This window comes from Falco biarmicus, chromosome 11 (assembly GCF_023638135.1).
Source record: "Falco biarmicus isolate bFalBia1 chromosome 11, bFalBia1.pri, whole genome shotgun sequence".
Lineage (NCBI taxonomy): Eukaryota > Metazoa > Chordata > Aves > Falconiformes > Falconidae > Falco > Falco biarmicus.
The window spans coordinates 19424899-19451246 of NC_079298.1; the positions used below are offsets into that span (position 1 = coordinate 19424899).

Sequence of the window (26348 nt, forward strand, 5' to 3'; positions counted from 1 at the left end):
GATGTACCTTGTGCATGCTTTTAAGCCAAGGAAGTAAGGATCTGTATTACAAGGCAAGACTAGTATGTGGAATAAGAATCAGCAAATTGGGAACCTAGGAGGAAAACTAGGAGAAGATATCATTTCCAGTCTCCTTGATGAAAGGTGGTGAGAATCAGTACTGCGAAAGGTATGCGGCTGCAGAAACAGTACTGGCACTGCAGTCATAAACCCCAGTTATGCCGGAGGAGAAATTCTTTGGCCTGGCATCCTCCTCCACTATGGCACAGTTACCTCCTGGTACAAGAATGAGTTCCTTACTTCAGTAAAAGACAAAGAGCAGGTGTGATGGACTTGGTGTTGGAAGAGGAAGGTTTTGTAGGGAAGTAGTGCACTGAGAGTAGGAAGACATGGAAAGAAAAGGGAGGTTGAAGGTCAGAAACCCACTGGCCATCACATCATATTGAGGAGGAGGAATGAAATGCCAAATGAAGCAAACAATCTCTCCATTAAGTGGTAAAGAGGATCTAAGGCTGGAAAGGACAAGGTTAAAATATTTGCTAAAACAGCACAATAAATCATCAACACAGGAACAGAAATGCCTTGCTGGAAAACAGGAATGAGAAGTATGGGATATAGTCAGTATATTAAGAGACCAGTGGATGGCAGCATATTTTAAATACCAAAGTACTGGGTTGTCATGCCATATGTTTTGGTTGTAGTTTATCTCCTAATACAAGAACAAATCCATGTTTGACTCTGATAAGTTAGAACAAGCTGCAAAGATTTGTGAGTTTTGTGTATAGCTCATGTTTTTCTAAGACACTAGTGACCACTACTGTAGCTGTTCCACACTGAGTCATCTGGGAGATGAGCAGCATGTTTTACAAGGACAGGAGTGAAAGGCATAGAATAAGAGTGAGAACAACAGGGGTAACAATGTGTGACTTAGTTCTATGCACCTTCTAAGAGTTCATAAGAATATTTCAGGAATAAAAACTCAGAAGGCTATGCCTAAAAAATCACCTTAGTCTATTACTTCTGATAATTTAGTGTAGTCTCAGTCCCAAGTTTATTTTCTACTATGAAAGCTGATGATTTCTTCTCAAAAGTTAGGAACAAAATCTGTAAATTGTTGAAAAATTTCTTAAGATATAAAATCACATGTGAAGAAAAAAACCCCAAGTACCAATTCAGGCCATAGCATTAACACCCATCCAACCAAAAACCAGTGTGCATGAAGTAGTATAGAGGGAAGACTAACTTGCTAATTAGACTTCAGAAAAAACCAAAACCCACCAAACCCACATTATTCTTGCTTACCGTATTTATTCACTCTTAAGTGGAAAAAACCTGACAAGTCATAATGGATTTGACTCATCACTATACATACTGTCTATATTCCTTGATCACACAAAATTTAAACTGAGAAAGGAAAATACAAATTTTAAACAGTTTATAAATTCATTTGATAAACAGACTTCCAATAAACTTATGAAAGTTAGAAGGAAAGGTTTTTCAAGACTCATTTCTCATGTTTTCTGAAGCAAAACACTTAACATAAAGCACACCTGACATCTGACTAACATACACCTCAGAGGTTTTCTATGTAGTCTTCACTAAAGTGCACTTACTAAATGTTTTACAATACCAGACCATGAGTTCCTCCACCAGCTTCAAAACCTGTGAACTAGATACTCACTGTAAACAATGCTTCTAAAAAATGGACAGTTCAAATACAAAAAAAAAGAGGGCATTAGCAGTCAATTTTCTTTGGGAGATAGTACACTGCATTTGGTTCTCACTTTCTTACAAACAGCAGCAAACAAAAAGCATGGTAATAATTTCAATTATTTGAAGCTCTTCAGTTTTAAGAGCATTTGTAAGAACAGCTCCAATTATAACAAACTGATATTTGCATAATTAACTTTGAAACAAAGCATTCTGTTAGTGATAAATGCATTGAGCTGAAATATATTAAAGACAAGCTATTCTGTGAACTTGTCAGATACGTGTGCTGAAGCTTCCCCTTCTAATGACAAGATGTTTAGTACAGCACAAAAGATATTTTAAAATTAATATAGAAGCTGGAATGTTTTTTCAATTGTAGTACACTTCATTTGAGAAGATTACCATGACAAAGCATGAAAAGGAAAGAGGACTGAAAGCAATGATTTATAGACGTTCTAATTTTTCACTTAGAAATTCTTCCACGCTATCTGTATTCCACTTGAGGATGCTTAGTTCTTCTGCAATGTTCCCACTGTCATCCAGCAGCTTTAGTACAGGGTCAGAACCACGCACATACTGCAGAAAAAAACAACTCAGTTACCTTGGGCTGGAAATGCATTCTCCATATTAACACTCACCCTACCCCACCAGTTAAAAAGATGTCAAAGAAAGAATAGTAAGAAGTCCAAAGAGCAACACCATAAATACTTAGGAACAGAGCACTAAATTACATCAGAGTATTCTGAGCAAACTTTAGCAACACAATTTGTGCTAAGAAATCAACCTAAGCTTTGGCTTTTTAAAGCTTAGAATTCTCAAAAAACAAACAGACAAGCCTTGTTCCAGACAATGCTCAATGTTATAAATATTCTAATGCCACATATTTTGTTCTGATTTTATGAATTTCATCACTAGAGTGTTTAATCACAATGTATTCTACTTTTCTTGAAGAAAATAGATCTATAAAAATCAAATCAAGCTTATAAGATCAGTCTTCCAGGTTGCTTTCTCTTACGCTATAACCTCCTCTCCTCCAGTATTTTTTCACCTACTGTGCAGATTCAAAGAATTACATGTTCAAAACTAGAGTCTGCGTGTATGCGGAGGAAGAACTGGTGAAAGGGGAGACACCATACTGAAGCTTTAACGACAGAGAGATGCCCTTGGGTTGCACACTCCACCAGCAGCAACTGGCCAGTGCCTGCAGCTCTGGATTAGATGCTTTCTTGCCTAGTCCTCAGGAATGAGGGTGGGTGAAAAGAAGGAAGCATAAGGGACAAAGAGGCCTCATTTCACAGGAAATTAAAACACATCAAGAGCAGTAAATGTTTATCTTGAGATCCAGAACAGTTACCTGCCTTAAATAAAACAGGTAGGAAACAGATTCAGTTCCAACTTCTGCCTTGGATTTAACATCAAAGAGAGGAAAGTAGAAGAACAAGTCAAATGAAGACAGGGTGTGGGTGCGGGTGTTGGGGTGTGTGCATGCTGAACGTCTGTGTCTTCTTGGGCCACTGCACAAGCTAATGCATATGCAGGGACAACGCCGTAAGCCTAGCTGTGAAAAACAGTATTCTGCTTCAACTGTTTTAAGTTAACCAAAGCTGGATTTTTCAATCAAGCAGCTGAATGTTTTTTCTCATATTATCAGTAGCCTTTCTACCACTTTAGAAATTTCTGGTCACTTTAACAGCTCAAAGTTCTACTATCAATTTCTAATGTAATCACATTCCTTCCTGCTGTGTTGTATCTGTGCCTGCTAGGCTTTGCTGGTAACATAATACTTTAATGCTTCTGAAGACTCACTAAGTCACAAAATATGTAATGCAAATGAAAGCTTTTAACAGTATTAGAAGGCTCTAACCATTTAAGTTTATGGAAGAATTTCCCCAGGAGCACTTTACTTTACCCTACTGAGCTAACCTAGTTGGTTTTACTTAATGAAGACAGTGGCATCTAATCCATTTTCCACAAGTCTCATAAAATAAATACAGATCCATTTGCACTGAATTTTTTCTCGGTAGTGCTCTATACCAATTGTACTATATACTGCTTTGATGTTCAATACAGCTACAAAGTTTAAATGAAAATGAACCAGACATGCAGAAGGAAAGCTTTTGAAAGAAACTGGAGGACACAGAGACGTGAATGCATGAGACAGACAGAGGAAATCTGTTTTAGATGGAATCTGCTGCTGAGAAGACAAATCGCTTATTACAGCCATGCACAGCTATAAAGTGATTCCAGATGGTGCCATTTGGTGAATAGAGATGGGAGCAGGAGATGGGAGAATCAAGATGTATATCTGTGAAGTACACTGGAAGTTCACACAGGATTTTAAGAGGAAGGTGAAGTCTTACACTAGGTCTTAAAAGCAAAGAACTGTTTGGGCTTAAGGCAGTGCAGCTTATGCAGCTTTGCATATATGCAAGTCATGAGAAACACCGTTCAGTACATGCATTTGTATAAGGTTGGATGTTTGAATACTATAAAGAAAAACAAAATCACAGAACACAGCAAGGAAATTCTGACAGGGTGAAGAAAAATCTAAGAATGACTGAATGTATGGAAATGGCAGCTCCATCAGAAAATGAGGGAAGAACAGAACAGGAGAAAAAGAAACTACGGCAGAATAAGCTTCAGTAAATCCAAGGTATCCGCAGAGTAAGGACAGAACACAAGTATTCCTTGCATTGTTTTGCCATCTGCTATTACTTACGGGTTCCAGTATATTTTTTATTGGATTAAAAAAAGCAACAAACCCTAACAAGAAAAAAATCCAAATCCCCAACAACAATAAAAAATTGATACCAAACAGTTACCAAGCAATAAACCAATTAGTATTAGCAGCAGGAACTTGTAAAGATTTATGTTGGCAAAGCAAATATATGTCCTGCTAAAGGATTACTTGATCAGCAAATAAGGAACAATCCACAGTCTCTACCAAGCTTAATTCTTCCTAACATCCCAAATAGAAAAAGTTAGGTTACAACTCACCTTGATTTGCAGTCCCCTGAAGAGTTTTGGCTTATCACTCCTGACAAAAGCTATGGTTTGGAGAAAAGAAAGATAATCAAACTCCTTCACTTGCATAAAGTAGCTTTACATTCAAGCTAGTATTCCCTGAATTATTTCTTTTGGAATAATGCTTTAGAAAGTATCTTAATGCCCTAAAAAAGTTAATCATACTAGAGCTATTATGCCTAAGGAACACCCTATTTTCCACTAGTAGTCCAAACGAGCTTCTTATCTGCTTGGATTTTCCTCAAACACTAGTGCAACTGTCTAAATCAGTGTATTTGCATGTACAACTGCCAGTCTTCAGCAGACTGGCCCACATGTAGCTGGGATACGTAAATGTGAGGAAAAGCATTAAGACTGATCAAAATCTGGCTGAAGATAAGCTTTGTGAGGGAGGCTAAATATGACACATATCCCATCAGCACGCTCCATGCAAGCTGCAGCAGTGCGGGTGAAAGGGCACAGAGGAAACTGTGGATAGAGGTGTTAATTCTTGCAAACAAGACAGACAATCTTCTCTTGCAGAGATCTCTGAGATTACACATCAAAACCCAGCAAGAAAACATGAACAGAAAACATTCTCTTGTTGGTATGTCCTCTTCTCTTGACAGTCCTAAAGACAATCAGCTTTAAGATGGACTCTTACGGCCTACTGTGTAGCTACACAGAGTAAAGTTCAGCTCTGGGGTGGGCTGCTGCTGAACAATTCATCACTCGAAGCAGCAGTCAGCAAACAAAAAGCATTAACAGCAGCATAGTCCCTGTACCCCTACGGCACAACCCAGGCCTTGTATTATCTTTAATTTTAAAAAGAAAAGGTTATACGAATTATTTCAGGGAAAAGTGTAAGAATAAACCCCTACTTCCAAACACTTTAGCCTAATGAATGTCTGAATTCTAGAAGTATTTAAAGTTTATTTAGAAAAATAGCATAGTCTTCATTCCTCCTTTTTACATTCAAGTTACGCTAAAGACTGAATTCTAATCTCTGACATTAAGTGGATTCAGGACACTCCTGTAGTATGTCAGTAGCATCTCCCCAAGGATGAACCCTGTCAGTACAGATTGACTCTTACAGAAGTGCTAGCCACATTTTAAAGCTGCTTTTGTGAGGTTAGACAACAATGAATCTCTCACAAATTGCAGTGCATCCAGCTGGAGCATGGAGATGAGTGCAACCTGAGGACTAATGTTTCATACTGCCTTACGAAGTGTAGTGCTTTCCTCTGTAATTGTAGAGATGTCCCCTGGCATCTTTATACCTATCTTTATATTACTGTAGACAGTTACCTTAACACTTTCTCAGTATGTGTATGCTGTGAGTGGCATTTATTTTCTTCCCTCTTCAATGGTGCTCTCTGTACAAATCAAAATCATATACTCTGCCTGCTGCACCAACCACTACAGTGTAAACTAGTCTAAAAAATACCAATGGCCCAATGAGCTGCCAGGTATACTAGAGCCCTGAAGAAGAAAACAAGGGTTGTTTTTGTTCTTTCTGTAGAACTATACACTAATGTCATATTGTAAGCTGTACTTGTATAACAATCCCAAATAGCACTAAATAACCAGTACTTGCTCACATGCTACAGTTCAATTCCGATTTAAACTCAAAGACTTAATTTTCAGCTTCAGTGTTTCCCATGTCCTTCTGACCTGTTAGTTGTCCTGGCTGTCATCAACTGCAACATGCAAAAAAAAATGGTAAAGATATTTCTTATTCTTTGTAAAATCCACAGCATGTTGAACTATTTCAACAGGAATTTTTCCACATTTTTTCCCCAATTTAAATCTAAACCTGAAATCAGTCTCTACGGCTTTATATGAAAAGGAGGTTGTAAGCAGCAGTCAGTATGGTGGGTAACTTTAATTGCAAAACTTTAAGAAAAATGGTAAGAGAGCACAGTAAAAAGGATAAAGTTTCAGACGCAAATCTGAACTGTGGAACTCGATTGTATTAAAGAATAGCCTTTGGGGGTTACCACAGGTTACGGCACTTTAAGCTTGTAACAGGTGTGAGGATTTGTTACTTATTTGACAGATGAAAACTCATTTGGACATGAGTGGCTGTTCTCTGGCTGCAGTGCTGGACTGAACAAGCTTGCATAAAATGGGAACAGAATTAGGTGGAGGAAGCAAGTATTCTACAGGCAGTATTACATTTTATCACTTTAAAAGTAGCTATTACACACTTGTATCAATGTCAAATGTCTAAATCTTCTGAAAGCTGAAGCACTACAGAACATTTTTCCTGATGTTTTAGACAACTGGAACAAGATCCGTTTCTGTTAATGGCATATATTTATTTCTAATGCTGATCATAGTTACTTTCTGCATTAGTCACTTGAATTTGCAGTGCAACAAAGAAACATTCACTGTACAAACAACTTAATTTGTATATTCTGAATTTTGGAAGCTAAAGTAAGCAACTAATATACTGGCATGCATTAAAAATACAGGTTATCCCATCAAACACTTTTTTCCTTTCCACAAAATAAGTTGAATAAACAGCCCTTGGAATTGAGGAGGTCAGGAAGTCAGATGCAGCTACAGCACACAATTTGGGACATATGCCTGCTTGCTCATGTGATGGGGTGCACCTTCAGCACTGCCCCAACAGTTTCCCCTCTACACCCTGAAATCAACACTGCTTCCTATGATCCTATGTCTGAAGGCTACTTGCATGTCTTTACACCATTTTTTTTAATAGTTTGATGTTTAATACTAAAATCTTAGCTACCTCCTCATTGTGCTCTCCTTGTAGCACCTTTAGAAATTACACACTGGAGAGAAACAAGCATTTATACAATCCATCCATGGGTGAGCAGGGAAGGCATTTTCCACTTCGACTTCCATAAGATGAACTCTGAGCTTAGTGCCACGACACGATGTTCCAGTGAATTAAACACCAGACTAGAAGTCAGAGCTGTTCTACTGCCAGCTTTGCAACTGTCCTTCCACATAATGTTAAGAAAACCACTTCACCTTATAAAAGATGTGCAATACCAAAGCATATGCCTTCTGTTTGAAGGCAATCCTAAGGTGAGCTAACAGAGCAGACTAGATTGCCATGCGATCAGCTACAATGAAAAGGTCAGAGAAAAGTACCAGGTGTGTGTGGGCATTTTAAAGCCTGCTCAGCACCAAACTGTTTTGCAAAGAGAGGCAATATCGAACAGTGCTTTTCAAGACCTAAAAGCATCCTCTGCCTGTGAACACAGCAGAACAGAGAAGCTCACTGCTATCACTGTAACGTCACTTTGTTTTGATATGTAACACCTATTTGTTTTGAGAGTCTGTGAAAACCAGCCTGTTGGAATTAAAGCCTGAAGTCCTAAATGGAGATTACGAAGGAATCTAAGAATCAGAGGCCCAAACGGCAAGTCTATGTATCTGCATGCACACACCTGCACTATTCTCCGAGGTACAGAAGGATATACCGTAAGAAAACTTCCTGACCCAAAATGGACATGACACTCTCCATGTGGAGTTGCAGATCTATATGCTAGGCATAACCTTTGTAAAGACAGTTGACTACCCACTGTTCTATATTATGGGCATGATCCAGACTACCGAGGATATCCACCATTCAGGAATATTCACATTATTTAGATTCCTGCTTTATGAGGAAAGATCTCATGCTTGATCTGTAACTGAAAAAATACTGTTGAGAAAAAAAATAACTTTATCTCTTAATACTTGAATGACAGCCAATATACAATGGCAGTAAAATCTCACACTAGTTTTCAAACAAATGTGCACGCAGACAAGCAATTTTAACCTTGTCTGTCTCTACACGCATCAGAAGGATTATAATGGCCTCAAATCAGAAAGGCCTGGAGGAGATTAAAAAACCTTACTGTCTCTATTATATCCTTTTCAGATTTTAATGGCAGAAAAGCACAAGTCAGAACTAGTCAAATCTTCAGCACAAGGTCAGCAATAAATTTTTACTGCACAATTTTTCCTCTTGGTAAGCTACAGCATGTCTTCTAGCAGGAATCTAATGTGATTAAGTATCTGCCAGTAATGGGAAACTGCACTTGTTCAAACTTCTAATCCTTTTGTTATTTAAAAAGCTGTGCTTTCCGTTTAGATTTGTTCCATTGCTTACTGTTATAACACTTACAAGGACTATGTATGCCCACGGGGATTCACCCAGCTTTTTACACTGCCTACACCCTTCTTAGTTTATCCTATTTTTCTAGTAAATGCAACCCTTTAGCTTCTTCTGAACGCTTGATGCTGTGTACAGATACACAACTTCATATTACAGATAAGTCATTAAAAATGCTGGCTGTGCACTGAAAAGCAGCTGCATACTTTTCTGATGGTGACTATCCCTGCTGTCCCTCAGTATTACACCAAAAGAGTCCATTATGCGATCATGGCAAGGAATTGTTAGTGCTTCAAGAGTAACATTAGAAAGGAATGCTTCCATCATCATTCATAAGTAAGGAAGGATGTTCCAAAATCTGTATGAAGAATGATCTATTTTTAAAAAAATATTTAAAGTCTTTGTGATGCATTTAAAATGTTTCACACACTGAATTAGCAATAGGAAGCCCATAAGTTATTACCAACTTTCAAAAGACTTGCATTTTATGGAACAGTAGCATGGTACTTTGTGCAACTCAATGCAGCACGTACGTTTTTATTTGATTTTTAAAACTCAAAAGTAAGAAAGACTAAATGTATACAAAATGTGTTACAGGAAAAAACTGAAGTGATCTAATACTAATAAAAGAGGATGATTGAAATACTTGTAGGATTATCTGTAGTTTTTCTGAGTTAATTTCAATAAAGAAAACGCAGCATTACTTAGCATAAATCAATGAAATAAAGGGTAGTTTGCCTAACTTGGCCCTGAATTATTAGACACAAGCAGTTTGAAAGTAAAAAAAAAATACTAGAAACACAAGCTTGTGCAGAATGTCATAGATTTGTACGTTAAGAAAGGCAAAAAGGACTTGACCGTACCACAAACTTAACCATTTTGTACCTGAAATGAACTTGAATAAAGCAATGGTTTTATTGAGGCATTGCTAATTATCAAGTGTTAAACCTATGAAAAAGAAAAGCAACCAAAACAAGAGTAGCAGAGTGATATTTTATGAAGACAGAAAAACCCCAGCGTTTAATTATGTCACAAATACCTAAGCATTGCTAAGACATCTGGCAATATTTCCTAAAAATGTGAATGTGTAAGTCACTGGGAATACAGGCAAACCAAAAGCATTAGTTTCTTTCCTCATACTCTTCAATAATTTATTTTGGGGACATATAAATGCTCTGCAGTTTTGAAGATCGCGTGAGCCTGCTTCCAAAGATACCATGAAAGCCTAGCAAAAAGATGGAACTACAGCAGACCTCAAACTCTCATTTACATTTTAAAGGCTATAGCTCTTTACCTTTTGGAGACCTCAGTCTCAGATAAGAATTTAAATATAAGAATTCATAAGGCACATCAATAACTACTATTTGTAGTCTATTAATCGAGTTACAATGCAGCTGTTCACAATTTCATACAAAGCACCACACGCTTTCAAAATCAAATCCAAGACAGAGCTCTGATCAAGTCTGAAGAAGAAAGTTCACAAAAAACCCACAGACAGGGTACTTTATAGAACCAGCAGACCAAAAGACATTTCCAAATCTGAAGAGGACCATTGTTTTAGTTTCTGTATAATCTGCTTACCAAAGACTATGATAAAACGATGCATGTCTGCCACTATAGTATCCTACATTTCTTAGCAAGAGTTTTACTAATATTTCTACCAATGCAAGATTTAAGGTTAATAAAAGTTTCTAACCTTCCTCCTCCAGTGTAAGAATTGCAAATTAAAATAACCTGGAAATAAGTGATCTTACCTACAAATACAATCCCATAACAAATTACACTTTAGTAGCTAAAAGAATCCCCTTCACGATTGCAAACCTGGGCAATGTAAGAGTGCTTACTGACCCTGAAGTCAGAGGATCTAATGTAGTTGCATACTGCATGAGTTCAAGGATGAAGGACCTTGTTCCTCTAACAGATTTGCTGGGAGCACGTCCATTTCTTAACTAAGAGAGCCACACAGGGAGAGGTGACAGTTATTCTATTGATGAACAAAAGGAATGCAGAGAAATAGCAAAGAAATACTCAATTAAACCCCCCAGCCTAATTAAGTTATTGTTAAACTGGAAAGAACACAGGAGTCCAGACACTGTGATCTCCCATCTCATCATTAACAGAACATGGCTGCCACCAAAAAGTCAACTTAAAACAAATATGCTGGGTTAATCACTGACCCAGCTAGTTTATTATGCTATTTCAGAGACTTAGTTTTATGGATGTCAGTCAAAAACTGTTACATTTTCTGTGTTTCCTGGTATAATAAGATACTGCTTCATCTATGACTCTTGTCACTGAAGTTTTCAACGTTCCACTTTGATGAAGTGCTTTTAAATGGTAAATATTTAAGAACAATTTTATACAGAACAATTTCAAAATATATGTAATATAGGAATTAATTTTACAGTACAGCATTTATAATGAAGCAATTTATTTTTAAGGGAAACTTAACAGGAGAAATATTTCAGCACTGAACTTAGAGAAACTTACAGAAACCTGTAAGTGGTCTGTTCCCTGACTTAGCACAAGAAGATGTATTTGAAAAACATAATAGACATCCCTGGCCATATTCACAAGGGCATTTAATACTTTGCTATGGTATTGCAAAGAATAACATTCAGTTTACGATTGAGATAATCTTGCCAAGGACTAGATTTTTTCATCACTTGTCACTTCTTTGCTTTCCCAGTATCTACAAATATATTTCATATGTAATGGTTCTCCCATATCAGGCACACAGGTGTATTCAGCAACTATTTGTAGCCTAAAATTATATAACCAGTAATTCTGATACAAATTTTGATACAGAAGGACCACAGAATATTGCATTTAGTTACCATGAGCAATGCAGGTTTTTCCAACTGTGTAATATCCTTACTGTGTAACTTTTACAAACATTTATTAATTCAACAAATTAATATTAACTATTAACACAAATACTACAAATTAATGATTTTAAGGTGTGAATCTCATAAAACAAACATGCACAGTATTCATCCTTTGGCCAAATAAAATATAATCCAGAAGTAGTCTGTGACAAATCAAGTCTGTGAGAGTAAACAGTGACAAAACAATTTACACAGGTGCTTAAAAGTGAAGACTTCACAGTCAGATACAGGAGTAACATATACTAATCCAAGGAATACTAATACATACACAGTCCTGCAATTAGTGGTGCCATTTTCTGTATATTCTGGAAAAAGAAAAAATCCCAACAAAATCCTAGCAGAAGCTATAGGAAAGGAACCAAGAGTTATTTGTGATAAGACATTGTCGATGACAAGCTACACAGTTCAATGAAGCCTACAAAAACAATGCCTCGAAAGCAGCAGCACGACCTTCAGGCAACCTAACTTCCGTAGCAAACATCAAACTGAAAAGTTACACCAGCAACACTTCTTGAATGTTAATGTCTTAAGATGAAGACATTAAATACCTGTTTCTGGTACAAGTTAAAATCAAGGGGAAAAAAATCACAATAGAAGTATTCTTAGATTAATACTAACGTAAGGACAAATTCCAGCTGGAAGAATATATTCTACTGCTTTTTAAAATTTCTAAGTATGCTCTTAAAATTTAATTCCAACCTGTTTTAATACTCTAGAAGTAAATTTGGTCAAGATAAATTTAGATTGGGTAACTGCAGAAACTGGTAATGAACAGGCAAACAAGAACTTAAGCACACTAGTCAGTCCTTTTTTTCCTTCTCACTGTACCAAAGAACTGGTAGTTAAAACAAAATCTACTGAAAAACCACTGAAATTCATTCAGTCATTTTAAAAAGCAAGTTCTATGATTAATTGAATGCAAATCTTTGAGCATCTTTAAATAACAAAGGACTGAAAGGAAAATAAATCTTTAAAATGTTCAGGCTTTTCCTTTTGTACTGTAAGCTTCTGGAACATGTTTCACGGTGTGCACGCAGCAGAAATTAAGGGCCATTTCCTTTTAGGACCTACTGAGGACATAACGCAGGTGGGAGTCAGGCCAATAGGTTGACCTCTTCCTTCAAACCAACAGCTCAAAAGAGCACTTCAGTGTAATAAATTCACAACCATGAAGAAGCTGAGCGAACAGGCAACAACAGTTGGGAATGTTTTTATGTTTACTAAATTTGAATAGTCACGGAGATAATATGGACTCCTGTGCTAATAAAGTTAATCTCCTTGTGCCCCTGCACTAAACAAGTCATTTAAACAATCCCTCTTCTGGCATTTTAAACAGTGGAAAAGAGAAAATAGTTCGGCTCTGGTCTCGCGATCAACTGAACTGTATGTGGGTAGAGGCGGAAGGAGAGGGTCTAAAGCAGCACAACTTACATAAATTATAATCTGTTTTAAAATCTTCTTACGTGTTTGTCAGTCAGCCTTCAAACAGGCAGGTATGAATACTGACCACGGTAGATGGAGACATGCTGTTTGTGCAATTTTTTTGTCTAACGCTAGACTAGATTAGTTTTTGTTCTCTATGCATCTGTGTCCAACGTACAGTATTAGGATCTTCATCACGGGGGGTGGGAGGGAATCTAAGTAGTGCTATCACCTAAGCTCTTCCCCATTTATAAGAAAATTCCAGTTTGAAATTTCTCACAGATGTTTTTCCTGCAGCTTCTTCCCACCACACACTGATGATACTGATTTTCCTTTTAAACTACCGTATTCCACTTGTTACAGATTTGCTAATAAGTTAAGATTGATTGACTTTATTTAATTGATTATTTGATTCTATAAAATCAATTATGTAATAGAAATATAGAAGGGTAAGAAATATATTTTAATGAAACTTCTATAGTAAAAGCTGCTATAAAAATCCTCTGTACAGCCCCATACTAAGGCCGGAGGTATTGGTCAGAATCACCTAGTAGGAATGTTTAGAACTTAGATAACAGACTTAAGATTTGAGATGATTGTTCATATGTAACCTAGGAAAATGTACTAAAATGTCAAAATGAGAATTAATGTGAACTGGGGAAAGTCGAGTGAAGCAACCCATAGTTGCCGGCCAAGAAACAGTTACCTTAAGTGAAAGGTAATTCCGGCAGGGGGAGATCGAGACCACCGACTCATATACCACCTACCCAAATCGTACCCCAGACCCATTTCCGGAACTTTCTAACCTTTATTGCGCAGAATCGGATATGGGAGGAGAGTATGTTAATGATTTATGGGAAAACTTATGATTTTGTATGAATACTCAATGAATATGTAGGGATGAGTTTTATAAAAGGTGTATGATTTTGAACCATGGTGTGCGTTGATCGTCAGAGGACTCACTCACGCACCCGGCCGTTAATAAAGAAGTGTCTGCTTATCTACATCACATTGGTGTCAATAAGTTCTTCATTCCGAGATTTCGGTAACACATTCACTTTAGTTGACATTATCCACAGACAAAACAATTCTACTAGAGGATCTGTGAAAAGGAAGTAGTTCTGTAAGTGCACAATACAATTTCATTACTGGAGACCAGTTCCACGAGTCTCAGGTCAATGCAACTTTCCTGACATAATATATGAAATTTATGATATATGAAATTTATGACTACTTGTAGTAGTACTTAAAAGCACATTTTGTCATTCAGCTGTGAAAGGATTTCATATTTGAAAGAGCAGTAGTGGCTTTACTTACCCTGGACTTGAGGGAACCTTCCCAGTTTTCATCCACATACCTCTAGGACAGCTCCTGCATAAAGCTGTAATGAAAAAAAGCTGTTAGTGACATAAAAATTCTAAATCACTAGTTTACTTATGGCATGTTATCTGTTGAACTATTTTTCTTTGAAAAGACAATATGCTATTGTGTTGATGGTACCTACAAATAAGATCTTAAATAGAATCACAATTCCAGACCTGCCTCCAATTTAATGCAACAACAGACTGTTCCCTCAAGACACATGATAATTTTCATTTATTATATTAAAAATGTAAAAACAGGAACAAAGTTCATGTCAGATATACTGTTGCTGGATGCAAAGTTTCATTTTAAAAAAATGAACACAACTGAACATTTTACAATGCAACTTACAGACTAACAATAGGAAAACAACTTTCTCCCCAAAGATGCTAAGAAAAGTCTAATTAGGTGAAATTTTAGTTTCCATTTTAAACCTAACTTGGACAGTGAAATACTGTTTATAATAAAGAAAAGGCAATGAATTTAGACTTACAATTTGGGCTAACTATTAGTAGCTTATTGTAGTTAACTGGGATTGCAGAAAGAGGACAGATCACATTAACAGACCTCAGCTGAAGTAATATATGCAGGCTGGACTAAATTTGATGCTTGTACTTAGATGTCACTCACTTCTGACAGCTATACAAGATACTCAGATGCAGTGTTCTTAAAGCTAAGTAGAAGTTCATTTCAATTTTATGTGCTATCTAAATAAAAAAACCCTATTGATAACCTATTGATCTTGTATATTGTCACATGTTTTTAAACTTCCTGGTTTGTTTCTTTTTGCAACATGCAATTGATTCTATAGTTTGATGAATCTTAAATCTAAACAACAAATTTTTCCAGCTACTGTAAAGTTAGGCATTTTAATCTTACATAGCTGTCAATACTGTATACCAAATCATGTCCTTCTAACCCTGAAACCCCACTGTTAACAGAGAAGCTGACAGAATAAGCTTCAGTTAATTTTTTTAAATTCAATTCATTACCTTCTACAAACAACTAAGACCCCTGCTTTCATTCTCTTTCAGACAGTGTCTTCATAACAAATATGCAAGTCAGGACATGGAAAATATAACCTTACTGAAGTGAAGCAAATCCACGTTTCACTTACAATATGAAATGTGAATACGTGTAATTAAAAGTGAGCTTTCACTATGAAATTTAATCAGCACTAACCCCTCTGAAAACGGGGTGACAAGTTGTAAAAGAGAACCATACATGATACAACAGAAATCTCAGAGACAATTAACTTTGTCACCTATATATGTAGGCATTATGGACAGCCAGGAATACATCTTCATTTCAGAATACGAATCTTCTGAATTCAGGTCCAACTCAATACTTGCCTAAATTCTACAAATTAGAATATAACTACCCAAATCATTTGCAGGGAAATAACAACTTCTTTCCTGACACAAACTAATCTGTAATCATTACTTCCACAGGAAACAACTAAAAACGTTACATTACATTATCTCTTCAGAACAGCATCTCAGAAATTTGCTTAACTGCATTTAGATTTTTAACTAGACATTAGATTTAAGATAAAACCTAACCCAGGACTGCTATGAAACAATACTTGAGATCAAAAATACCAATTTTTTAAAAAAGCTTTTTCTCACTGCTCAAAGATTTTAATTAAAAAAAGGCGCTGATAAACAGCTCAGATACTAGCTTGCATAATTAAAGTTCCTCTGGACTTAAAACATGAAGTAATTACCAAGATAGAGGAAATATGGAATACTGAGATTATAAACTTAATTTACCTTGTCTCTATTAATTATTGTTTAAAAAGTTCAACAATAATTATATCAGCAGTTCTAGATTTAGATATTAGTTTGCACACTCACTAATACACTGAACATTTATACTTGTTCTCTGATACTAACCATTATCTGCATTTTTCTATCAAGAAGTTAATATAAAGAAGTAGACAAAGGCATAAATAGCTTTTTTCTGTCTAATTATTTCATTTATGAGTATAAAGAACTATGTACACCCAAATTTAGGACAATGGTAAAATGAGCATTTTTCAATTCTCATTACTGCAATTAATTCTTACAGTTCATTTCTTCCTTTCAAACAAGGATTTCTATGGAACAAGATCACTGTAAACTACTAAAACTATTAAACTACTCAAATACTTAGTTACTAGCATATGTGTTATATTTAACTATATAATATATAGTTATATATAACTTATATATACTTAAAACTAGTTTAATACTTAAACTATTAAAAACTACCCCCAGTTTGTAACTCCTAGACAATATCTGATAGAAGTGAAGTTTAACAAAGAAAACAGCTCAGTTGCTGATGTCTATATTTTGAGCTTGTGACTGCCGTAATTGAAGCCCAACTGTGCTGATACAAAAAAATTCAGATTCACGCTGGGACAAACAGCTGCTGTCTAGATGGCCGGACAAGAAAAAAAGAAAAATCAACTGGCTTCATTTATAAATCTAAACAAAGGTGTCTTTTGCAAGAAACACAGGTTTATTTGCATCACTTAGCCCACAACAAAAGCATACTTGTTAGTATCTGCTGCTGCTACCATCTCATCATGTCCAGAGCAGATGTCTTCCAAACTTACTTGTGAAGGCAATTACTGTGTTCAAGTATTACTAAGAATGACATGTATCACTCAGTGTGGAGGCATACAAACGTGTCGAGTCAGTTCATTACACAATGCTTAACTCATAAGTTAGTTCATTTTAAAATAATGCTTCACTTGTTTTAGTGCTCATGAAAGTGGGTTTACTACTACAAGCAACGAAATAAAGACTCTCTAAACTATTACTACTGTCCATTTTAACATCCAAAAAAGTCCTGCTATGACTTCCAGGCTGATTCATGTCTGCATCTATAAAAATAACTTAGCTTTTTTTAAAACATTCTAGTGGTGTGCTTTCTAAGGCTATTGTGACAAAATCTGAACTCTTCCCTCATCTTTTACAAAGCATTGTCTTGAGTTAAGTTTCATTCAAAAGCTTTTTGTAAACACCCAAAGGTCTTGTAATAGTTCACACTGATGTAATGAAGATGGCTCTTCACAACTGAGAGGAGGAAAACCACACTATCAGTCATGCCTGCTTTAATAATAAAGGAAAGTGGTAATTATAACAGAATAAGCCATTTACATAAGAATCATATTAAAAATATGTATTGTAAAAATAACTGTTCCAGCAATAAAAAGCAAGGAACCTTAACTTAGGTTAAAGAAAACATTTCACTGGTTATTAGGAAGAGAGTTGAAGTAATTTCTGCAAGACAACATTCCAGCAGCGTTTCATTTATACATAGATATGGTACTGTTATCACAATAACTCATGTTAAAAACTCCAGAAGAAAAATTAAATTCCTGCTACAACGCTGCTATATAACTCTTAAAAACTAAACAGGAACTCAGATCAAACCAAACTGAAAAAACGGTACTTAACAGTGATTGCTTCTTGATAATAATAAAATGATGTTAGATCAAAGGTGACAAAAGAAGTTTTGTAAAATACAATAAATTATCACTAATTTTACTTCCATAGCACCTATATTTTGCATAGTGGTTTCTTCTAACTACTGACTAAGCCTGACCTTACAGAGTTTACAAAGTGTCACTCAAACTGGATTTGTACAGCTGTTTGCAATCAGCTGAAAAAAAAATTGTAGTACCATCATGTCTTAAGACATGCAATGAAACAGGCTGTTAAGATAAAGCCACACAATGGTAAACAGCTATCTTACAGTATCTGGATTTTCTCAGATACCTGCGTATTTTCCTGTCCTAACATCAAACAGTTTTAAAAAAAAAATAGTTAAGCTCTGAAAACAAATGGTAAAGCACACTTATGACTACTGCTAAAACTCTGGAATTTTCAGTTGCCTCAGGTACAAGACAATCTTTTACTAAATATTTACCAAAACTAATCTCTTTTCAATGCAAAGAATTTTTGTTTTTATGAAATTCGCTGTAATTTTGATTTTATGTTACTATATAAGCAGATCTGCCAAAGAAACCTCCTCATCCCCTATCAACGGATACTAGAGTTTTACTTCAAGTAAGTCAGGAAAGATAAGGATATTATTATTCTTATTGGCCAAAGTTACTTGGCATGTGCAAACCTATATTGTTTTAAAATAAGGTGCATGATCTCTTTTTTCAAAGGCATGCAAATTAAGTTTTAGTGTCCCACCCACAAAGCAAAGCAAATTAAGAACTGAGTTGTTCTGAGAAATAGTCAACAAAGAAAAGAGATTTTGATGCAAGTTTCTTCTGCTCTTTCCTAAACTATTATAAGTACCAATTAATTAGTTACTTTTACTAGAAAACTACGTTAGTTAAAAGAAAGGAATATACATTGTGATATAAAATATTTTGTTTTCCATGGGGACAGAATGTGGGGTATTTGTATGAACAGCTAGAAGTTTTAAAAAAAAAAAAAAAATCACTCTAGTCTTCCCCTTTCCTGGAGACAGAAAGTGAGCAAGAATCTGTGGGTCAGCAGAGAGCAGTCAGAAAGCCTCACTGCCAGGAACAGTTATGAATTGCTGTTCTGTAATGCAAAAAGCCAATAAAGTCATTGCTACACACACATCACTCAGATCTGATGTAATCAGTAAATTTAGCAACAAAGAAACTGCTCCTATTCACAACTCATGATCCAGTGAAGGCAGATGCCTAACTCTTAAATAAGAGTTTGGAAACAAAGAGTCAGTCAAAAAAAGTTATCTGAATTAGCACTATGTATTACAGGCAAATTCCTCTGAAGAAAGCTCAAGCAGAATCTAAGCTTGCATTTATTTGCAGGGAAGGAAACTCCCAACAGAATACAAGGGTGACAAGTTACAATGAGCATGTTTAAGCACCGAAATAATTTATAGGAAAGCTTGTAGAATCTATATCTTTGGAGATCTTCAGAACTTTTGAGTTCTGCTTTGAACTCAACTTTTTCATTCTGAATGTACACAACACAGTTGTACATTACTATTCAAATCTTCAGCATACAGAAAGTGTGTCATCCATTAAGTGTCTTATTTTTTGGTGTTAAAAAAACTCCTCCACGCAGTATTAAGTAAACAGTTTTGCTCTTTGAATCCAGCCACCACCAAAAAGCTCAAAATCAACTTCCCTTCCTGGCAGACTATTTTTTGTTAACTTTGCTCTCAGAATGGTTTGGTATAAGGTCATGTGAGCAAAAGATGAAAATGCAGAAGCTGAGCAGCCATCAATTCTAGACCTCCAGAGCTGCAGCATGGATTAGATGGTGTGAATGCCCAATTTACCTGAGTGGCAGTGGAGGCAGTGCAGAGTGGAATAGAGAAGGGTGGCAGAAAAAGGGCTCCTGTGTACAGACTCACTTGGATCTGGTTAACAGAATTATATAAACTAAAACGTAGAGAATGTTAACAGTTAAAATTCTAATTTTGGAACACACTGTCCAATTAACTTAGCTATCTAACCATCTACTTGTCTCTAGAAGCAGAATCACCGAACATCTCGTATTCTCCAGAATCTGCTTTTTTAAAGTTGCAAAGAAAACATTCAGAACAGAACTCATCAACTGTTTAATCTGACTTTGCGCATTCAAGTAATTTTGAGACTGTACTTTTTGAAGTTGTTTTCAACAGAGTCAAATACCAGTATTTTATCCAGATGGAGGAGGTCAGACTTCATTAGCTAAACCTATTCCATTCACCATCACAGATGCGCATCAACAACTGTAACTCAGACTTAGCAAATACACATTTATCATTTCCTTAACTTTTCTTTTTCACTGATAAGACTAGAAAGTGCTCTTCCATATGTAAGGCTTGCCCTGCTACAGACAGATAATCTATTTTACCTTAGTTTATCTGACAGAGATGAACCTTCAGTGAATCTTAAACATTGACTAGCTAGCTGGACCTTCCTTATCTAGGACTACTGTTTGTCAACATAGTTTTCATTGCTGATAACAACATGTACAGAATGAAGGGAAAGAGTGTACATGGTAAAGTTCTTGAGAAGGACATCCACTTCACATTTTTAGTACGAGGTATGGTTGTGCATAATATTTGGAAGTGACAGTATTCTTTCTCAACTAGAGAGAACAATCATCTCAATTACCCAACTTCTCCATCAATATTCCTCAAAGTTATTCCTCTGAACTGTATGTGACACGTTTTTAGTTAAAAGCAAACTTCGAAGGGAGGTCATTTGACGTATCTGATTGATTTGAATGTTAAAATAAGCTGTCACTGAATTATGTTATTTTGAAAATTCACACTTAGTAAAAACAATGAACATGAACCATTTTTAGGTAGCATGTTAAAAATAAGGAGTACATCCACGTAAAAGCAGAACTTGATTTTTACAAAGCAGACAAAGAATTTTATACAACCCAGCTTTTTCTGTCTTGTGGTTTTTGAGAAACAGCTACATGTAAACTAAAATTCTAATGAATTGGTATCACTTACACTTATGTTACACTACTGAGGTGTCAACGAATTCTAAGTAGTTCTCTATTTTTACCCATCAAGTTAAAAACCCAGAGATGAGACTGCTTCATTGGAACTATTCATATTAAAAGTCTCTGGCAGAAAGAGGAGGCTGCCAACAGTAATTTTTGAGTTTAGCACTTTAAATAGTGAAATGAAAAGAAAAAACCCTAAAAAATGAAACTAAATTGGGTCATGCAAGAGTAGCCTAAAGCATTAAAAGCATTTCAAATTTTTCTACAGTTGGTAATTATTGTGAGTTTTATATACTATTTTGAGTTTTAAAAAGCAAGTCTGAACAAGAATGTCACCTTGCTCCTCCTTGTAATTCATAACAGCACATTTAAAACATCTGTACATATAAAAAGATGAGAGTTTTATAAGAACTTTCAACTTGATTTTTTATTAAAAGTAGCACACAGTCAATTACAGTGGGCATGTTTATTACTAATATTACACTAAAATATTTGTTTTGTTTCCAGGAGGGGTCCAACACTAATTCCACCCAAAGAAGTGGTTTTAAGTTATGGTCAAACTACATCATAAGGAGCATATAAGCATTATCCATTAGGATTAAAATAAACTGTTCTGAGGAACAGTTTTCTGCATACATGCTCATCTCCTAGTCTACAATGTTTAAAGGCCTATGTAACAATTTTGTTGTGAGTGACAAAGTAGACTACAGCAAACTGAATTTGTATAGGCGTATTTTTTACCTTTCAGTGAAATTAAGAGTCATCTTTTCCTCAGAACAGAGCAAGCTGAATGTTAGCAGCTACTTCATACGTGGACTAAACACGTATAATTCACTCTTCTGTTGCATATTGTCCCTCACCTCTGTATTCTTCACTCAGAAACAAGCCCCTCAAATTGTGTGATACTATGCAGAAACAGGTGGCTGACATGGAAGAAGGGGTCAGAGCCCAGGCTTCACTTTTGACAGACTAAGTTCTGTGGTTTTGCAGGGTTGAAACAGGCTGAATCATTAATATCTTAAAATGATTTCCCACAATTTCAAGTACCAAGGACTTGCAACAAAAATAATCTCATCTTGATGTGGTGAAAACAGGTATAACCTTCCTGCAGAAACCACAAAAGAACCTGGTTAAGTACAGCACCAGTTACAATGTAATAGCTAGCAAACAGGTCTGCAACATGCCTCATTGCCACGTTTAGATCAATCCAGCTGCAAAACTGCTTACCCAACTGGTCAGGGGAAATACATAAAACTCTAGGAAAGATTGCTCTGCTGTACTTTGGGTTTTCTCCCCATTTTCCAGAGTGTTTTACTATGCATTCTTAGGATTTTATCTCCAGTTGGTTTTCAGCATTTTTCAAAATGTTGAGAAAGCATAATACTTAAAGGTCACTAAATTCCACTCTTTTCTAAATCTCATCCATTCTGTTTGTCTACAGCTAATGGGGTTATGTCCCTAGACTTGCATTAACTTTCAAACAGCAGTCATAAATACTGAAAATCATTTTAGGTTCAGGTAGGATGTAGAATGAGGAGCTGCATGTAAAGCAACCTTAAGATATAGGCTTTAAGATTTTTTGGAAAAATAGCAAAGTTTAAGTTGCCCATCTTTATTTCAGGTTAATATTTCACAATACTTCCATGTCAAAATGAAAGGAACCTTCTGTATTTACTGGTGCAGAAAGAACATCAAGTTGGAATCCTCCCCTCTTACAGCACAATAATCCTTTTCAAGTTTCTGAAATATTTTAGTTTGTCTTGTTACATCTAGTATGAGTTTGGTGAAAAATAACCCTAGATTTCTCACTGTCTTAGCAATGCAGAGGCCAGACATTTCAACAAATTGTTAAACCATACTTTGACAGCTTGTATTTTGACAACCCTGAATATGTGCACAAGATAGTTGCTAAAAATGTCAGGATTTTATGTTTTTGCTTGAATTTTTACAGTGGCACTATTATTACCCATCTGTATGTAACTTTATGCATATAGACTTCTATATTGTTACGTTTGCCTTGATTTACAACAGAATCATAAACTATTTAGAAATAGCATATGATAGACACATGTGATGTTACCCATGACAACTGGCCATCTACACCATCCATCCTCATGTCTCAAATTTCCTGGCCAACTTTTGCTTACACCTGATGTTACATTATCTAATTCATCAAACACCATAACAATAACAAATCAAAGTGCTGAAATTCAACACATCTTAGTGAGCAAAATATATTTCAAAGCTCCATTTAGCAATATTGATTACTTTTAAGGGTTGTAGCAATCCTGCACAGTGCAACTGTGAAATTTAATGTATTGCAAATTTCATTACAGAGTTGATTCTTAAAATCAATTTGGATTTTGACATGCATATATTGTATATTATAATCTTAGATTTATCTCAACAATTAATGGAATATGCTTATCGCTATGTCTGAAGTGATCACACAGCATAAGTGAAGCTGCAGATGGAGTGCAGCTATTTTCAGCTACTGCAAAATATGGACAATCTCTCCTGCTACTACAATTTCACGCACAGTTAGCTTCACCTCCATTTCATCCTTCTACATTTTACACACCAGCAGTACTCTGCATCTGACAGACTGAGGCTTAAAACTTGCAGCTGTCTAAAGCAATACTGTTTAAGCTACCTTCTAAATTAGTCTGGAAGTGAATACAAAATCTCTAGAAGAGGAGAAAATACCCAAAATAATTTTTTCATTTTACCCACAGTACAATTATAAAGTAATAAAAATATCTCATTGGACAGGTGTCAGCAGAAGTTAAGAGCAAGACAAACACTGAATAACAAGATTACCTCACAGCTATTTTCCACAATGTCAATTCATAGAATACTGGACCAATAACAAGACCAGGGTTAATAAACATTTTTCAAGGATATGAAACAGTTGAAATCTGTCAACATCTCATCTGAGGTTGCACTGATGCTGTGCAGCACAAAATATTTTTAGGACTGGGCATATTTCACAGATCATTTGTGAACAGTAACAATGACAGACAAAAATTCTCAGATACACATGCTATCACCTTACCTTTAATTTTAAATTCTCATTTAAAACTCAGGCACAAGTTGTGCAATAAAATAACTCTTGCTTTCTAACACTTGACACATACTTACAAGAAGAATTAACTTTGAATCCTGAAGTCTGTCCAGGAATTCTAGTAGTTTGCAAGTTTGTAGCTCAAACTGCAAACATGCTGTGTCACATGATCTGAACAGTGACCTGCTCACATAATGAACAAGCTAGGTCATGTACTGGAACCATGGTTCGGAAAAAACCCCATAATCATACACTTTGATGATGTTCAAGCATGTAGTCACAGCATCAACAACACCCAGAGCATGCTCTGGAACTCTGCAACATATAAAGCTGCTAATCAGCAAGTTAGACATCTTACACTTAGATGCAAGTTGTTAGAGTAAGATTTAAAAAAAATCTTCAAGGAAGAGGGTAGGAAAAAAAACCAAACTTTTAAAGACTTTCAACATCTATTCACTCTTGACTATCAAATTTTCATTAGAAAGATTTCTATTATAACCTGAAAAAAAACAGGGAAAGGGGAAAAATTACAGCAAAAGGCAGCATTCAGTTTTTCCATTCTTCATGCATATCATGAGAATACTACTTTAGCAAGAAATTACCATGCTCAATTAGACACCTATTACAACCAGCACTATGATAAAATACAAGTCAATCCAAAATGTGATGATTCTGAATACATTTGTGGTCATTCTTCCCAACATTACTTTTCCACTGGCTAGTCTTCAAGGAAGATTACTCAGTATAAATTTAAAAAAAAATGAAAAAAGCTTCCACAATCAGAAAATACAAAAATATATATTTCCAAGTAGTGGTAACAGTATAAAAAACCTTCCACCTTCTGAAACAGCATTCAAAACATTAGAAACAATGCTATAATTTAGCACACAGCCATAATGTTACAACAATCCAGTATTTCTATTCACACACACCGTATGGAAAAGCCTGCACTCGAAACTGGATATGAAAGTGCATGAAAATATTATCGTAATCACTCCATGCTGATACTTAACATGCTAACTCCAGATCTCAAGTATAACTTGTTCTAAATTTGTTACTTCCGTGACATTTTTGAAAAGCTAAAATACTAATCAAGATGTACATTTTTCTGTGCTATATCAGGAAATTGTTCATATTTACTGCAAAGCGCAAGCAGAAAATGAAGCTGGGTAAACCAACACAAATAAATTAAAACCCCTAAAACTTACAATACACAATTTCTTGGTTCCCATGAATATACAACAAATACTGTTCACTATGTGAAGGGATTTGTTGAACAACCCTGAGACCTCATCTAGCCCTATGCTATTTGTTCGACTACATTCTGCATGACTAAAATAGAAGTTTTGAAACTAGAAACATTTATAATGTAAAGCCCTGACCACAAAATGGCATTTGATTAGTCTTACTCAAAAAAGTATGATTATCCACACAGTGAAATCTAGGTCTGATTCACGATAATCATAAATATCTACTGATTTAAAATCTTTTGGTTGACCCGGCTTTTATTCCCGTAACGTTTACAATACAAACTATGTTACATCCTTGAGTAAATTACTGATAAATTGATAAAGACAGATTATTTTTTTCCTCAGAAGTCACACTGACAGAAATGCAACAACTCCTCTAGCTTATTTTCCCAACAAATGACAACAGAAATTATCCTGCTCCACAAGTGCTTGTGCTGTATCTTATGCACACTGAGGGAAAACTTTACGAATACTACCTGAACAAATAAGAGCATCCTCTTCTTAGATGACAACAGGAAGCCTTGCTGCTGCCACCGTAACTGTCACTGGTTGTGGTACACAACCACAGCACAACTGGAGATGCCTTCCTGTTTTTCCATTCCCTTTTAGTGCATTTCATTAGATTTTATCCTGAAACTGTTCAGCTTTTGTGCATGTATAGATATATACATACATATACACAAGAACTATGGCATTTTCCAGAGACAACTTTACAAGATTCCTATATCTAGTAAAGAAAAAGTCTTATATATCAAGTCCCATAAGGATTGTACTGAAATATTGCTCCAAGCATTCTTTTGTCAATATATGAAACCGCACAATTTATAGTCTTGCCTCTTACCTTAATAGCCTGCCAATATTAAGGAACTACTAATTATCAATTCTCTGCAAGTCTCAAACACTTGTTTCTTGATATTTATTATATTGTACCTAACATCGTAATCAGTAATTTTATTAAAAATTTTAGGCACAATTTTTCTTCAATATTATGGTGAATTTAATTGACAGGAGAAATATGTTAGATCTCCTCATTATTTTCATGGTGTCAGTTACATAGCTATC

At 35.6% G+C, this 26348-nt stretch overlaps 1 protein-coding gene across 1 annotated transcript in view; it reads right to left on the reverse strand.

Annotated features, from left to right (window-relative positions):
* Nucleotides 1-1288: 1288 nt before the first annotated feature.
* SELENOF (selenoprotein F) overlaps nt 1289-26348 on the reverse strand; it is a 28735-nt gene continuing 3675 nt past the window's right edge. Inside the window, exons 3-5 of the mRNA XM_056355189.1 lie at nt 14476-14539; nt 4708-4757; nt 1289-2286 (exon numbers count right to left, since the gene is read on the reverse strand). Coding sequence (XP_056211164.1) covers nt 2155-2286; nt 4708-4757; nt 14476-14539 — 246 coding nt within the window. The 3' untranslated portion in view covers nt 1289-2154. The remainder of the gene's footprint in view (nt 2287-4707; nt 4758-14475; nt 14540-26348) is intronic.